The sequence below is a fragment of the Nipponia nippon genome, unplaced genomic scaffold (genome assembly GCF_047370975.1).
Source record: "Nipponia nippon isolate SJK-2023a ecotype South Korea unplaced genomic scaffold, ASM4737097v1 scaffold_1, whole genome shotgun sequence".
NCBI lineage: Eukaryota > Metazoa > Chordata > Aves > Pelecaniformes > Threskiornithidae > Nipponia > Nipponia nippon.
The window spans coordinates 52086212-52102613 of NW_028262290.1; the positions used below are offsets into that span (position 1 = coordinate 52086212).

General features: G+C 43.8%; 1 protein-coding gene across 7 annotated transcripts in view; it reads right to left on the reverse strand.

The window, feature by feature from the left end:
- Positions 1-4251, reverse strand: part of MIB1 (MIB E3 ubiquitin protein ligase 1) — an 84782-nt gene extending 80531 nt beyond the window's left edge. For 5 of the 7 annotated variants that reach the window (XR_015704244.1, XR_015704241.1, XM_087755139.1 and 2 more), the window contains exon 1: positions 3528-4250. Coding sequence is in view for 3 of the 7 variants with exons in the window: in XM_087755139.1 (XP_087611265.1) it covers positions 3528-3756 (229 nt within the window). In the remaining 4 variants the exon portion in view is untranslated. Of the gene's footprint in view, positions 1-3527 lie in introns of all 7 variants that reach the window. The other 2 variants (XR_015704247.1, XM_087755156.1) reach the window with 2 other exon arrangements.
- Positions 4252-16402: the final 12151 nt, after the last annotated feature.

Sequence of the window (16402 nt, forward strand, 5' to 3'; positions counted from 1 at the left end):
TTCCCCTTCCTGACCCCAGCCCCTCCGCCACCTCCCCTTATTCAAACACAATTGAGTAAATATTTTAAGCAGGAAAGTAACATTGTTACTTTGAACCAACCATATACAAGAGGAAACAGATGACAAACGAATTTTTGCCTAAGCTTTGTAGAAAGCAAATCTTCAGAAAGAGAATAAACACAGAAACTTTCTGTAATGATCATGAGTATTATGTGAACGTAGTCAGGAGTGCTCTCTACAAACATGCTACTGCACTGCCTTTACCTTTGGCAGAAGGCTGCCTTCCTTTCTAAATATAAAGCTTGGGTTTATATACTTTTAGCTTCTGTTCAGCAACTCAGACGACTACTCCTTTCTGTTTCTTTTTCCACAACACTACCAGGAAAAGGGGACTCTCAAGACTCCTAGATCCTGGCAAAAGGCTGCATTACAGAAAGACCAGGATTTATTTGCAAGTAATCAGGCAACCACGCTCCACTGCTAATGTATCGCATCCCACCACTTACGCCATTTAGGAGCCAACTACACAGGACCTAACTGACATTTCCTTTCTTCTAACTGAAATTTCCATTCTTTTCAGATTCTTAGTTTACTAATCCCCCTCAATCTCTCTGTCTTGCTTAAACAAACGCTGGCTGACGTAAATATGATCACCAATGGGAGCTAATACAGCTAGCTTGGTAGACATAACTGAAAAACAAAACAAAACTTTATATCATAAGTCATTCATTACCCAGATGACTACATCTGGAGCAAATAGCTTACTTCATGTAACTCATTGATGACTTTTTATTTTGAAGAAGACCATCCTAAAATCTTACTACTAAGGCTATTTAAGTTTTATAAAAAGTTAACATGCTGTGAAAGTTGCAATGCTGGTAATAGCCTACAACCATTAAAATACAAGAACCGTACATCATTAAGTCTATGAAACATTGTTCTGGCATTAAAGGCATATACATATATATATGCACATACATGTATCAAACTCAGATTTCTTTTTTTTTTTTTCCTCAGTAGAATGAGCTTCAAACATCACTCCTAGAACACAACGGGTTCCTGATGCATCACTACTGTTTCTGGCTGCACGGGCCTCAAACTCAAAGCAGCAACTCTGGCTGCAAGTACTGCTTTTAAGAACTTATAATCAAGTCTGGTTTTGAATACCTAATAAAAAGAACTCCCAGCAATAAATAATTTAGTTTTGCTTTCTACTGCTGTATGTTTATGTTTATTCTCACTATAAACTTACAATCATGTTGTGACTGTAAATTTATGAACCAGAGAAATTTTTTTCATTTTAAACTATAAAAGCCATGATTTAACACTGTGCTAAGTATCATCAAACCAAAACTGACCCCATACTTTATAACATTTCCTTGCTCACCAGCATCATTATTAATACTACAGTTCGAAATTCCTGTCACCTAATGCCACTTTTCCTGTAACTATTTATATCAAAATTATCTAAATACGCCTAGAGATAGTATCAAACTATCATCCAAAGTCAGAGTCCCTTACTTTAAACAATGGATAGTCACTACCATGGAGAAAAATAAGTAACTATAAAAAGGTGGAAAACTGAAGGGAATTGATTTGCCCAAGAATACAAAGTGAATCAGTAGTAAAACCAGGATTTCAATCCAAATTGACAGTATCCTAATTCCATGAATTTTGCCCTTTTGCTGCTACTACTTGACAGATTCTTACTCTTCCTATCACCAGGGAACCATGACCTCAAAAATAACTCCCCCTAGCAAAAAGCAACCCTGGGTAACTCCATGCAGCAGCTCTGTCAGGCTGATGCACACGTTGGCCAAAAACCTCAGGAAGAGAAATGCCATTTTGCAAAGCCTGAAAACAGCAGAGTTTTTCCCACAGCAATATACATAGTCCTACCTGAAGCAGAAATTAAAATTCTAATACAAAAGTACAAATATAACTGATAATTAGAAGGAATAAAGCAGCAAAGAAACCTACCGAAACAAAACCCAGGGACTTAAAACTGAGTATTAAGTGTAGGCTTCCAGATGCAGTTAACAGGATACTGTCAGCTTGCAAATATGTCAGGTATAGCTAGAATAATGAGCATTCAAGGCTCATATTCAACATTTATGCATACACTTCAGTTTTAGGCAGAAGTAGTCCCACTGGTTTCTACACGACATCAAATGCAGGTAAAGTTTTAAAGCATAAACAACTGCAAGACAAGGATCGACAACTTGGAAGACTACTCTTAACTTCTTGTTCCAAGGTCCATTTCAAAAAGATTTTCAGCTCATTTTAATAGTATCTACCCTCCAAAACAACACCAAAAATCCAACCATGAAGCCAGGGGAGAGGAAGGTACCCAGACACAGAAAAATTAAATCCATCTCAAAGGCTCACCATGCATGTGGTGTGTTTTTTTTTTCTTAGCAACATTTTTGTAACTAATTAGAATGAATTCTGTGATGCTGTCTCTTCAGAAGTCTGTTAGCTTCAACCCACTGCTATAATTTTCCTTTCTGTAACACTACACGTAGCTGGCTCAAAGATGGTCTCTCCTCTCCATCATATTCTAAATGAAAGACACGTTACAAAAACAGTATATCTAAGCAGCCTAACAAATCGGTCCAACCATCTCCTTATTGAGGCAGTCCTGCCCAGCCCAAAACCACCTCACTATATTTCTGATGAAACTAAACAATGTATTTTTCTTTGTTAGTTTTCACTGTAAAAAAACAGGTGCTAAAATAACATTTCCCTGCCGTGCTTGCAACACTAACGCTGCCGCATAACATCAGTGCAGATCTAAATCCATTGTCCAAATTGACTGAATTTAAAGCATAAATATCAAGCAGCCAAGTAATTACAAAAATGAACGAATGCTTTTCTTTTTTCTCCAGTACCTCCACTACTTTACAGCAGGTCTGGCAATACAGATAAAAGGCAACATGCAGATTATAACAAAACAGTGTTTCAACCACTTGATGTAATCTTTAGCAAAAAGGTGCTACGCCTGTTTTCTGCAATCCTCCCTCCCTATACTTGACTCAGGATGACTGTCACCATTTTACAAAACAGCTCTGAAATATAAATTCGGGGGGGTGGGGTGTAAAAACCAAACCAGACCTTGCGGGACCATCCTCTCGGTTCCCTCCCTCCACTGCCTCCCCCCAGCACACCGGGAGCCTCCTCTCTACGGCAGATCACTTTGGCTTTGTCTACCCCAATTTGAAAGTCCCAGGACAACTTCTCCTCTCCCCACAGCCACACACCATCTATTTGTTCTAAGCCAGCGTATGCATATACATAGGCACGCACGCATACAGACACCCAGGCGCGGCCATGCGAAAGGCGGCCTTTCCCCCCCCCCCCCCCCCCAATCCCGAGAGAGAGAGGCGGAGGGGGACAATCCGCCCCAAGGGACGGGCCCCGACCCTCACCCCGCCGCGGGGGCCCTCGGCTGCTGCCCCCCGCACTCCCCACGGCCGCGAAGGGGTCGTGGGGGCTCCCCGCCTCCCTCCCACCCGGCCGCCGCTCACCGGTGGGCGCGCTGTCGAGGATGCGGAGGTCGTAGGCCCCGGAGCAGCGGTAGTTGGCGGCGGTGCCGTTGTCCCACACCACGACCACCTCCTCGGGGCTCTCGAAGCTGCGGACGGTGCCCACATGGCCCTCGCCGCCATCCTGTTTCCCCCACTTCCAGTCCGGGCCCCGGACCACCCGGGCCCCGACTCCCTCCACCATCACCCGGTTGTTCCGCGAGCTGCTCATTCCGGCGACGCCCCGCGGGCCCGGGCCCCGGGGCGGCTGGAGGGGGCGCGCAGCCCGCAGGCGGCGAAGGGGGACCCCGATGGGGACGGCTGCCTCGGGCGCCGGGAGGGAGGGCGCGGGCCGCGGGTGCCGGTGCGGCGAGGGAGGGAGGGGGGCGGGAGGGAGAGGGGCAATCCTGACGCGACGGCGAGCGGGGAAGGGAAGGACCCTTCCGACGGGCCGGGGGACGCGGCCGGGGCGGCGGCAGCCGACGGGCGGGAGCCTCCGGCCGACTCTTCTCCTCGCTTGCTTGCTTGCTTGCTTGCTTCCTACCTACCTACCTACGCACCCATCCCCGGCGCCGCAGCGGTCCCCCCCCGGCCCGCGGCGCCCGCCCGCACCCCACAACGGCAAAGCCGCCACCGCCGGCCCCGCGCGCCCGCCGCTACATCCGGGAACTGCGGCCGCGCCGGCGGCAGCACCAGGGAGACCGGCGGCGGCGGGGGGGCGGACCGGGCCCTCCTCAGCGCCCGCCTCCCCGCCCCGCGCATGCGCCCGCCCCCAGCGCCCCTGCGCAGTCGCGGCGCGGCCGGGCCCGGCCGAGGCGGTGCAGGGCTGGAGCGCCACCTGCGGAGCCACCGTGGGCACTGACCGGCGCGGCCCGAGCTCCGATGCTTCCCCCGCGCCCTTCCCCGAACCGGCCGCGGGCCTGCGCCGGTGGAAACGGGAGGACGCGGAGGAGGGAACAGGGGGTTATTTATCCCTGTGGGCAGAGCTGCCCGGGGCTCCCCCAGGTCGCCGGCCTGGCGGGTCCTTCCCAGTTCCTTCTTGAGTCCCCCGACCGCCGCGCCCCGCCCCGCCCGGCCCGGCCCTGAGGTGATTTTGGCGGCAGCGGCCGGGCAGCCCAAACCGCCCTCTTCCACCCCATCCGGGAGAAGTTGCTCCTATCGCCTCTCCTTTAGTGACAGAGGGATTGTCAGTTAAACGGCATCAACTGAGCCTTGCGCGATCTAGCTGAGGTAAATCTGTGTCGGGTTTTCCTCGTTTTTCAGTTATTTCTGTGCCCTGAAGTCCCATTTTCTTTCCAAACTGTGGACGCGAGTCTTGTGTGCTATTGAGGTGAGTCTAGCCGGGCTCTACTTCTGTAGCCCAGGAGCTTTTTTAGCTGGTCTTAAGGTGCTCCAGTCAGCAAAAGGGGGGGAATCTGTACCTTCACCTGCCCTTCCTGCCTCGCAGAGGATGTACCTACTCTCACTTTGAGCACATACCTGCAATGACGTTCTTCATAAACTACCCTCTTCGTTAGCACTCTCACGACACTCAAGGATTTCCTTTAACGCCACACATCCTGGCTAATCTTATATAGAATATGGTTCTTCACTTTTAAAATGGTCCTCCGATTGTTTTTGTCTCCCTCTAAAGCATCCATCTTAAAGGACAGAAAAGTCTGAACCAGACAAAAGAATATCATTTCTTAGTCAACAGGAAAATGGCTGATAAAAGGCAGCTCAGCTACCCTTGTGTCCTGGGTATTTTGACTGTTTCTGTGCTTCCTTCCACCTTTGTGGTTAGTAGTATGGCTAGAAGAGTCTATGAGATCATTTCCTGACTTCTTTTCTGTAGTTTTCTCACAATACGTATAGCAGGGCAGAATAATATGAACATGTAACCACCAGACTACCACCACATTCCTCACATAATTCATTTCTTCCTAACCCACGCTAAAGAATGTTGCCTTAAACATGGAATAGTGTCCTGACAATAGGCACTCCCAAGCAGTGTCTGATTTCTACTTCTGCAGTGGAAACCTCAAAACGTTAACAGATACCGCCCTAGGAGAGCGTGCAATTGCCAGGCAGTTCGGGTTTTCTTGCAGATGCTTTTCCCCATACAAAAGCTAACCACAGCTTGTACTAGCTTATTACATTTGGTACGTGCAATTGAAATGAAATGTATAACACATGGCAGGATTTCCCAGAAATTCTGGAGGGTTCTTGATCTATGGAAGGATCTAGCTAGGCTCTGTCTATGGTCATAATGTTCCCATCTGCCTCATTCTACTTTTTTTGTGCTTTGATAGTTCTGGGCAAGTATAATGTTCATGCATATCTAAGGATAACCCAGAGCATGTTTTTCTATTACCCTTTGATAGGGTTGGATAAAAAAGCCTTTTTGCAACCAGGGAATGCATGCCAGGAAAACCAACAAAGTCTGAGATCACAATTAGTTCTCCTGGAGAGAATCAGAAGAGTTCATCCCTTCCATTTATTTTTCCAAGAAGGATATCTCCTAAATTACAGACCTTTAAGAGAGTCTGCTGCTGCAGTTCAGCAGCAATGCATGTGGGCAGATACTGACCTGGAGCTTCTGCTCTCCTGATAATGCTTCTCCTGACCACTCCTGCTCTGTCTATCCCAATAGCCCCTGCCTCTCCTTCTACGCACTTACTTTTTCTATCAGATGATTTACTTGCAAAAACCAAAATCTCAAAAGATGCCTGGATTATTTTAGAGGTGGCTTAGACACCCAAGAATACAGGTAATAACTGGAACCCAGCGTCTATTGGACTGAATATGAATGCTCCCCTAACAGCGAAGAGAGAGTTCTCTGTAGCTCAAAATACAGAGGCTTGTACCATTTTATTGGTGTGGTAGAAAATAAAGAGTGGATAGACTGATCTGATATATTCACTTGCCAGTGACTACATGACTGATTTCTAAACTAATCTCCTGTCATTTCTAGTCCTACATGGCCACAAAATTGTGGAAGTTGCAAAATTGTCATTGGCTACGTGATCAAGTTTTCCAGAATCCCAAATATTTTATGGTGTTATCTCTTTGAATCATACATAATATTATTTATTCTGTGGACCTGTTTGATGTTTAACCAATCAGTAAGGAAAAAAGGTCTTTAGCTCTTGCACCTTTTATCTGAATTAGCCTTCAAAATAATCAGTAAACACCGGTTTCAGATGGAGATTTAGAAAGTGACAACAGAGAATAGAAAAGGATATAGCTTTGGGGAAAGATTTATTTTTTAAGTTATATTGGACATTTAGTGGTCCTAGCTGATATTTTTTCTGGTATCAGCCACAGGAATATATATCAGCATGATAATTAGTACTAGAATTATAAGCAAAAGAATGTGAGTAAGCACCTGAAGATTATTTGAGGCTCACAGAAGGATGGAGATAGAAGAATCAATGTGAGCAGCAAAAGAAAAAAGAGAGCTTTGAGTTTTGAAAAGAAGCTGAAGCAAAATTAGAGATGAATAAAACAAGCAAAGGTATAAACAAGATGGAGATTCCATAGGATGCTGAATCCAATTAACGCATTGTGACAAGAAAAGTGACAGATACAGCATTTTCAGGTATGTATCAGCATTTTGTTTAGACTGGGAAACTAGACACAGTAATACCTTAAGGAAAGAACTCGTATTCACTTTTCAGCTAAAAAAACCCCTTGTTGGCTTAGGGCCTTCTGCAAGGCAGAGGGGATTAGCTCGTTGGCTGGTTGGTTTTACACAGAATAAATGCACGCGATTTTCAGTTGTCTCTAATAGGTCTCTGGTCCCTCAACGGGACTGTTCTCTTGATGAATGCTGAGAGGTTATCGCATCTCCTAAACTTGCATTTGCCCCTCATTGCACAGAATGGCTATTTTGCAGCCTTAGAGCCAACATGAGAAGAGAAGACTATTTCAGTTGGAAGGGACCTACAGTGATCATCCAGTCCAACTGCCTGACCAATTCAGGGCTGACCAAAAGTTAAATCATGTCATTAAGGGCATTGTCCAAATGCCTCTTAAGCACTGACAGGCTTGGGGCATCAACCACCTCTCTAGGAAGCCTGTCCCAGTGTTTCACCACCCTCTTGGTAAAGAAATGCTTCCTACTGTCCAGTCTAAACCTCCCCTGGCGCAGCTTTGAGCCATTCCCATGTGTGCTGTCACTGGATCCCAGGGAGAAGAGATCAGCACCTCCCTCTCCACTTCCCCTCCTCAGGAAGCTGTAGAGAGCCATGAGGTCGCCCCTCAGCCTCCTTTTCTCCAAACAAGACAAGCCCAAAGTCCTCAGCCGCTCCTCACAGGACATGCCTTCCAGCCCTGTCACCAGCTTTGTTGCCCTCCTCTGGACACATTCAAGGACCTTCGCATCCTTCTTAAATTGTGGGGCCCAGAACTGCACACAATACTCGAGGTGAGGCCGCACCAAGCTGAATACAGCGGGACAATCACCTCTTTTGCCCAGCTGGTGATGCTGTGTTTGACACACCCCAGGGTGCGGTTTGCCCTCTGGGCTGCCAGGGCACACTGCTGACTTACATTGAGCCTGCTGCCGGCCAGCACCCCCAGACCCTTCTGCAGGGCAGCTCTCCAGCCACTCCTCTCCCAATCAATACTTGTGCCCAGCGTTACTCTGTCCTAGGTGCAGAATCCAGCATTTGGACTTGTTAAATTTCATCCCATTAATCATTGCCCAATGCTCCAATCTATCCAGATCCCTCTCCAAGGCCTCTTGTCCCTCAAGAGAGTTGACAGCACCTCCCAGTTTGGTATTGTCAGCAAACTTGCTAATGCTGCATTCAACTCCAGCATCCAGATTGCTGATAAATATATTGAACAGCGCTGGCCCTAGAATTGAGCCCTGAGGAACACCACTGGTGACCAGTCACCAGCCAGATGTAGCCCCATTCACTACCACTATTTGAGCCCTGCCCTTCCGCCAGTTCTTCACCCGGCACACTGTGAACCTGCTCATCCCACAGTTGGACCACTTGTCCAAAAGGATGCTGTGAGGAACGGTGTCAAAAGCATTACTAAAATCCAGAAAAACTACTTCCTCTGCCTTCCCTCATCCACTGGGCGGGTGACCTGATCATAAAAGGATATCAAATTAGTTAAACAGAACTTTCCCTTATGAAGCCATGTGCTCGCACTCCAGGTAATTTAATCTATCAGTCCTCAAATTGTGGTGAAAAATGCCATCTAAAACCTCAGTACTGGAGTTAGCAGAAGGTTTATTTCTTTGCTTTTTCGGTCTACAATCTAGAAATCATACTCACTTGTAACCCTCCTCAAACCTAGCACCAGCAGAGGAATGGGACTATGTTTTTTTCTGCCATTCCTGTGCACGGGAGGAGACCACCAGGGCAGACTGGCAGAGCAGTACTGCCTTAAACCGCTGCAGCAGAAGGAACCAAAGCTCATCTGCCAAAGGCCTTATTTACCTGAGCAGTGCTGCTGTAATTACCCACTGCTGCCTGCCTTGTGAGGCAGGGCTCGCTTTGAATACCTCAGGTAGTCATGACAGAGCAGTTAAATCACAGGCTGGAGGAAGGGAATCCACAGTGCTTTAGGCATACTCGCCTGTAATTGCAAAGACTTATTACTACGCATTCAGTGCAGGAATCTGGACGCACAGAAAGAACTACAGAACGAGTTCCCTTCTGGCTACCCAAAATGAAGTGCATTGCTAAGTCACGCCATCCTCCAGCTGGTGATTATGGTCTTCCTCACTATTTCCTGCTATATTAGAGCAATCCAGCGAGGGGCCATGAGAGAAGACCTCTGGTTTATGCAGAATTCAGCGCTGTGCATAACCTAATGACATCCCTTTAAACTCCTTGTTATTGTTGGAGAGCATGTTGGCTTTTTCTAAGAGCAGCTGCTACCCTCCTAGAGGGTGGGACAACGCTCAAGACAACCCCGGTAGAGTCACAGGAAATAGGACTTTGGAGGTCATCCAGCCTCTGCTCCCGTTCATCTAAGCCATTCCAGAGAGCTGCTTGCCTAAACTCTGCCTGGTTGCCTTTCAGTTCTGCAAAATGTCACACTCCAGCAGGGAATCCTACTATGAGTATTTGCATGGATTGGATAGAGACTTAGACAGAAGTTTTTCTGGACTATCTTGTTTGATTAAAGCTGAAGTTGCAATGTAGGATCTGGAACACGCAATGCAGAAAGGGGACTGTGCCTATTGCAGGTGAGAATCCCACGTGAAAAGCCTCCTTTTAAATGGTTTAGAAGAAAAAAAATCGCAACTTCTAGGAAAGGCAATTATTAACTCATGGAGTTTTGAGGTTCTGTTTACTATCTTGCACAAATCCTGAGTTCTCAGAATTTGTCATATGAAGGGTATATATAAGTAGCTTCCTAGGAGTTGAAAAAGAGCCTCTAGTTTACATATAATGAGCAGACTGTAGTTTTGTTTTTAAAATAGCAGAGCTTATTGATTTATACCAATCTGAGTTCAAAAATTCTGCCTCCTCAGTTCAAGACTGTATTAGAACAAGCAGTTTTCTCAGTCCTCCTCTTAAAAATTGAAGGCATTCTAGATTTTAATTTTCTGGTTTTCCCCAAAAGGGGTTTTTGTACTGCAGTTTTTTCCTGTGAACAAAAATATTAGGAAAAGGAATTAGGAGAAAGTAAGCAACTGCCTTGGTTTTATCGAAATAGGCCTGCTCTACTGGGTGGAACTAACTCAACTAACTGAGGAAGAAAGATGGAAATATTGGCAATTGAGATGAAAACTACTGTTTTGCTGAAAATAATTTGCCCCCAATTTTTTTTTTTTAACAATTAAAACCATGTAATCACTCTCCACAGAAACTTCTAGTCTGATGAACATGCCACATCTTTTCAAGTGAAAATATACGTAATGTATATTTTCTAGAACCTGAAGAACCCGTTAGAACTTCAGACCATATCCTGTTTATCCGTAGTTTAACGTAGAGAAAAACCCCTAATTCTTCAGCCTCTGCTGCCATCCCGTGGCCATGTGCCATCCCTCGTTAATGCTAAAACACACCTATCCTGTTAACTTGTTGCACTGTATTTCCACTGCTTTTCCAGATCCATTAGCCATAACACAATCCAATTTCTTCCTCAGTTTTCAGAAATGTCATGAATAATTGGCATTGATTTTTTTTCCTAGTTTCTGCAGATTAAAATATTTTTTAATGCCAGATAGTGAGCAAGCTGTCATGCAATACAGCAAATTGCTTTGGTGGGTTTGGTTTTTACTGTGCTACTGGCATCCTCTGTGAAACTGTTAATTAGAACACAGATATTAACCCACAGTGTCCATGCCGCTGTTTCTCTCCCTAAGGAGTTCTATCTGCTACCTCTTTTCTAGGAAGGAAAAACAGCTGAGCAGAGAACAGATTACAAATACATCACTTCATTTTCCTGCTGTGAAACAAAACTAATCCTATGGACATCTACTAAAAAGAAGGATTTTTTTTTCCTATATCTGGCTAAAAACTTCAACATGTTGAAAAAAGTGGTTTTGGATAAAGAAGATTCTCTTTCCTAGCAGGAGCATCCTGGAATCTTCTCGCTTGGTTAAGGTTTTAAGTTTTACTAGGCTGAACTATTTTTAGTGGAGAGAAAACAACATACCTGTGAAGTTAAGCTTGAAGTTTTAAATATTCAGAGATAAAATAAAATAAGTAAAAATAGTGTAGCAATCTAGGGCATACACACTACAATACCATGTACTTGGGTTTGCACATCTATACAAATTCTCCTACTTCAGCATACCTCAGAGGATTAAAAAATGTATACTTACCTGATATTTCCAAATGTTTAGCCACCTATTGTTGTTTTATTCATAGATGATTTTTACATTAGATGATGTATTGGAAGGAAGGATTAATTTCTTTCTGATACTAAATTTCCTGATTGTAAAGAAAATACTTACTTAAAATTCTAAGATGTATTCAGAACCAGCTAGGTCATATTTTTAGACTGATAGGAAAATAAACTGTCTCCATGGGTCATCAAGATATTTTAAGAATGTTCCTAATTTATGTGCATGATAATTTTTGTTGCCATCAATGGCACCAATCGTGTGCTTACAGTCAAGTACAGGTCTTTCTTGTCTTACAAAGGCACTCAATATGCACTAAATAATGCCTGAAAGATGACCTAAGCACTGAATAATATCTATGTTTAATTTTAATAACCTGCTAAAATAGTAACAAACATTGAGTAACTCAAACAGAATATAAACATTGTATGTTTTGTCATAAGAAAATAGTCCCAGTCACAACATTATGTAATCCTAAATTCTAAGCAGTAAGATCTCCAGTACACTCCGATAGACTTGTTGAAATCTGTATTTATTAAAAACACAGCTAGAAATTTTCAAAAAAATGAAAAAAAAAATCTGTTGCTAAACAAGGCTATATGCTTTGCATAAAGTAGACATTTTTAATATACATCTCATTTAAGATTATGTCTAATGCTTATAAATATTTTTCACTATTAACATGCTAAAGAAAATCTAAGAAGCTGCCAAATGGAAAAAGATTCATTGGACATATTTCTGACTCCTTGCAATTCAGCTGGAGCCATACTGTTGCTGTAGGTAGAACAAGAGTTTACCAAATTTCTATGGACGTTGTTGGGCGTTTTTTTACATTATTATAAAGTATTCTAAAATGCTTTGGGTTTGTGTTTGAAATACAAGATGCAAATTTTTAACCATTTTGAAGTGTTTATAAAGGAATGAAAATAGGTAAATAAAAATGCAAATGTTTCACTTTAAGCAACAATTAAGATTCCTTGGAGCCAGGAGGAAATTTAACCCAGATTCAACATCCAGTTCTATTGTACTCTTACGAAAATTCTCCAAGTTCTGTAGCAGCTTCTGATAACATTTTTAATGAAAAAAAAATTTTTTTAAGAAAAATGTCCTCAGTATATTTGCTTGCTTTCAGTTTATTTTATACTGTACTGTCTCCTATTGTGTTTTCAGCATGCCGTGGATTGCCATCTTTGGTTTCTGAACAAAATTACCAATTTTAATTCGCATTGCTGAGAATTATACTCAGCTATATATCACAGAATTTTAACCTTTATTTTAACTCTTCTGTGAACATTTTAAATGCCACAAACCAAAGTTTCATCACCATTATTTAACACGATGATGAGTCAAATTGCTCTGGTCCTCTGCTAACCACGAACCTGTATTTAGCAGTTTGCCAGCTGTATTCAGACGCAGGGAACTGGTTTCATGTAGACTAGATCCTGCAGGAGTCATTCCAAGGGGGACAAATATTGGGCAGTCTTCATGTTGCAGCAGCTGTTGAAGGTCTCTTCACCCACCTAAACAGAGAGTAAAACAATACTGAATTAGGCATTTGTAATCAGGATACCCGCTACACCCGCTGAACTGAAATACTCACGGTTTTAATTGAAGGAAATACAGTTAAAGAAAGTTACATCAAATGATACAAAACATTCCGTTTGAATCCTATTTTCCTTCCAACTTTACCACTGGAAAGGGCTGAGAAATACTTCATGAGGGAGTGAAGAGAAGCAGCATGGAAGAAAAGGATACAGATGCATGGGAACATGGAGATAACAGTAAGAGCAACAAAGCTCAAGAAGGGGACAAACAGAAGCAGCTATTCCTAATGCCACAATAATTGATTTTTTTCACGAGTACCAAGAGTACAAACATAAACACATCCTGACTTTTTCCTCTGAAATTTGAAGAGCCTCCAACACAGAACATTTGCGTTGACTTCATTCACACTTTAAGGGAAGAAAAATCTATAATATGCATGAGGAAGGCTTGAGAAAGCTGACGTGAATTTTTCAAATGCACTGTTTTCCTCCCATTCCCCTGCTGATAATAAATACCAGGAACAATGAGTGCCCTCTTCCCTGCATTGATGGAAGAGTTTTCAGATGTTTTACACGTGAACTTGGAGCTTTTTAAGTATTCCCAAGACAGGTCAGACTGACACAAAGGTATTTTTCCCATTTTGTTCGATGAATGCTAAACAACTGTTAAAAGAATATAACCAAACAGAACCTCGAATTTAAAACTCTGGGGTTAAAAGTCACTTTGCCCCTCCTCAGAGGTGCTGCACCGCCTATTGAAATAAATTCCAAGAGTGGGGCTACAGAGAACCGCGCTGGGACCAGCTTGCAATTGTCCACTGGAATGTCAGTAAGAACGTAATAACTCCCCCCCAAGCCCCAGGTGATCACGGAACCACCTCCCCTAACAAAAAAATAAAACAAGGACAACATAGCGCTAGTGTAGCCTCCTAATTAAAAGTGTAAACCAAGCTGTGACTAACCAATTGCTTCTGTGAATTATGATCTATTGCTTAAGCAAAATAAATCGGGGGACAATACGGAAGAACAATGCTGTGCCCTTTCCTTTCTGCCTAATCTATAATCCATTAGAGCTGGGTTAATGCAATCATTTTATGAAGCACTTAGAGAGCAGAGAGCATAGTGCAAATAGCAACTCTCTCTGGGAATGCAGCACTGTCTTCCTCTGAAAAAGATGTGGTAAGAGTTCAAAACACCATAGTGACCACCTTCTTTTCTTCCCACACACACAATTTGCAATCACTAAATCGCTCGGAAGCGGTTGTAATATGAGCAGAATACAACCTTTTCTTTTTCAGCTCTGCAAAATGTGTTGCAGGCCAAAGGATAATCTTTTAAAGATTTAAAAAGAAAACACAAACTGGGGAGGATCTGATGGGAATTGCTTAAAACAGAAGGAGGTTATTAACATTATTGCTATTGACAGTGTAGCAACGTGGTTACACAGTAACAAAAAACCCTCAGCCCTTCTCAGTATAGGTAATTTGTTTCCGTTTGCCTACACCTGTCATCTGTGCCTGACCTCATGTTTAATTAACACAGGGTAGTGGTCAAAGACCAGATAAACCGCATCGACCTTTGCGCCTGGATCTTGTCTTGCGCATTCAATCTCTCTAGGCTGTTGATCAAGTCATTAAACTGCCGGTTTTGTATGCCTCAGAAGGGTTTCTCTAACCATCAACAGCCACGCCTGCTGCTTTTCCGTTAAATGTGCGTATATGCGTTCATAAGCCTTCTAATCCCGTGGACACAGGCTGTGTCCTCTTCTTTCTCAGCCATTTGGGATTTTTCTTTTCTTTTAGTTTTTGGGTGGCTGGAGGATTCTTCAGCTTAACGGGGAGAGGACTTGAAAGCAGGAGAATGGTCTGCTGCAAGCAACACCCAGTTCCCTTCTTCGGAAGTAGCAGGTTCCCCTGCACCCTAAAGTCTAGTCCTCAGTTCAGCCAAATTAGTGCCTCCGAGGACTCCTAAATTCACGTTGTTGGTGAAGCCTACGTGTTCTCCGAACTAAGCTGTCTCCTCCCGCTGCTCACGCTGGAGTGTTCCTCCACGATAAATCCTTTCATCTGGGGTGTACAACACGCATCCCCAGCAAGTCAGGACCAAGACCAGGTATGGCTGTTCTCCGTAAGCAGAAGCAGAGGGAGCCCGGTGTTGATGACAACAGGCTTTCCATCCATTCAGTTTCCTTTTTCTGCAACAGCTGCGGGGAAAAGAAACAAACCCCAGATCCTTCCTAGCCTCTGCCTGCCAATTCCCATACTCTTTTCAACGGCTGCAGTAGCTCTGCCCCCGTGTCTCTGGAAACTTCGGACAGCTGACTGGATAGGAAGAATAGGTATTTTTAAATTTCTTTAGAACATTGCAATACACTCTTACTAGTTTACCTTTCTTAATATAATATCAATTAATTACTTTGCATACTTTCATCATTCTGATTCTTCAATGAAAAATTCTTAACATTGTACAAACTGCTTTTACTTGAGAAGAAAAACAGGGTGAGAGGTAGAAGATTTCTGCTTCCCAGACTGCATGGTGAAACATGCTCGATGTTTCCAAATCCCACATCCAAATTAGCAATGCAATCAGAAACAACCATTTGGTTGCAAAGTCTTCAGACGTTACAATGGGTTTTCATGATAGTTGTCAAAGCAGGACTGGAATCCACTGTTGCTGCACCAAAGCAGAGTGTTTGATCACACAGGATGAACATGGTAGCACTTTTCCCTACCGTATGGAAAGCTAAAGTCCCTTTCAGAATTTCTCTAAGTTAAGCTGTGGCCCAATATCCAAGATCTTGCCCCCACTATTTCACGGTAAACAAGAAAAAGTTGGGCCCAGATGCTCTATGCCAGAGCAGAATCTCTCTGGTAAGGTCTGTCTGAGTAAGGAGAAGCAACTGAAATAGGCCACATCTCATTTTCTGCTCTAACATTCTTTTTTTTTTTTTTTTTTTTTTTTTTTTGTTATGGTCTCCAATTCAATTAGATTTTTAAGTTTGGATATAGAAAGAAAACACGGATAAGGTAACAAGTGAAGAGCATCACCGAGCAAAGTCTGTCTTCTCTCAACAGTTCATGGAGCTGAGGCATAAAATAAGGAGCAGGAAAGTACTTCTGTGTCCTGTGGCGCACGCACGCATCTCAAATAGCAGATGCTCAGCTCCAGGATCCTTGCGTTTTCAGCTGCGCTCCTAGGACTTGGCCAAGGAAAAGACGCAGATACTGCGCGTCTTTTTCTGAAGCTGAAGGGGGAAGCACCCGAGTTAGCGAACACGTGAGGGCCTGCATGCGACAATCCACACAGCTGAGAAGGGAGCCGGCAGAATTTCTCTTGGGAGGCAGAGAACACACCTGCTCCTCTCCGATCCTCACTAATGCCTTGTAACAGCAGCGGGAAGCGGAAAAGCACTCGCACGCTTCAGTCTCACTTAAAATATTTAGACAGATATTGCAGGTGTTTAGGCAGATACTGATGTATCAACCAATGCCGCATCTGGAAGCCCCGGCGTCCCCTCGTCCTCCTGTACGGTA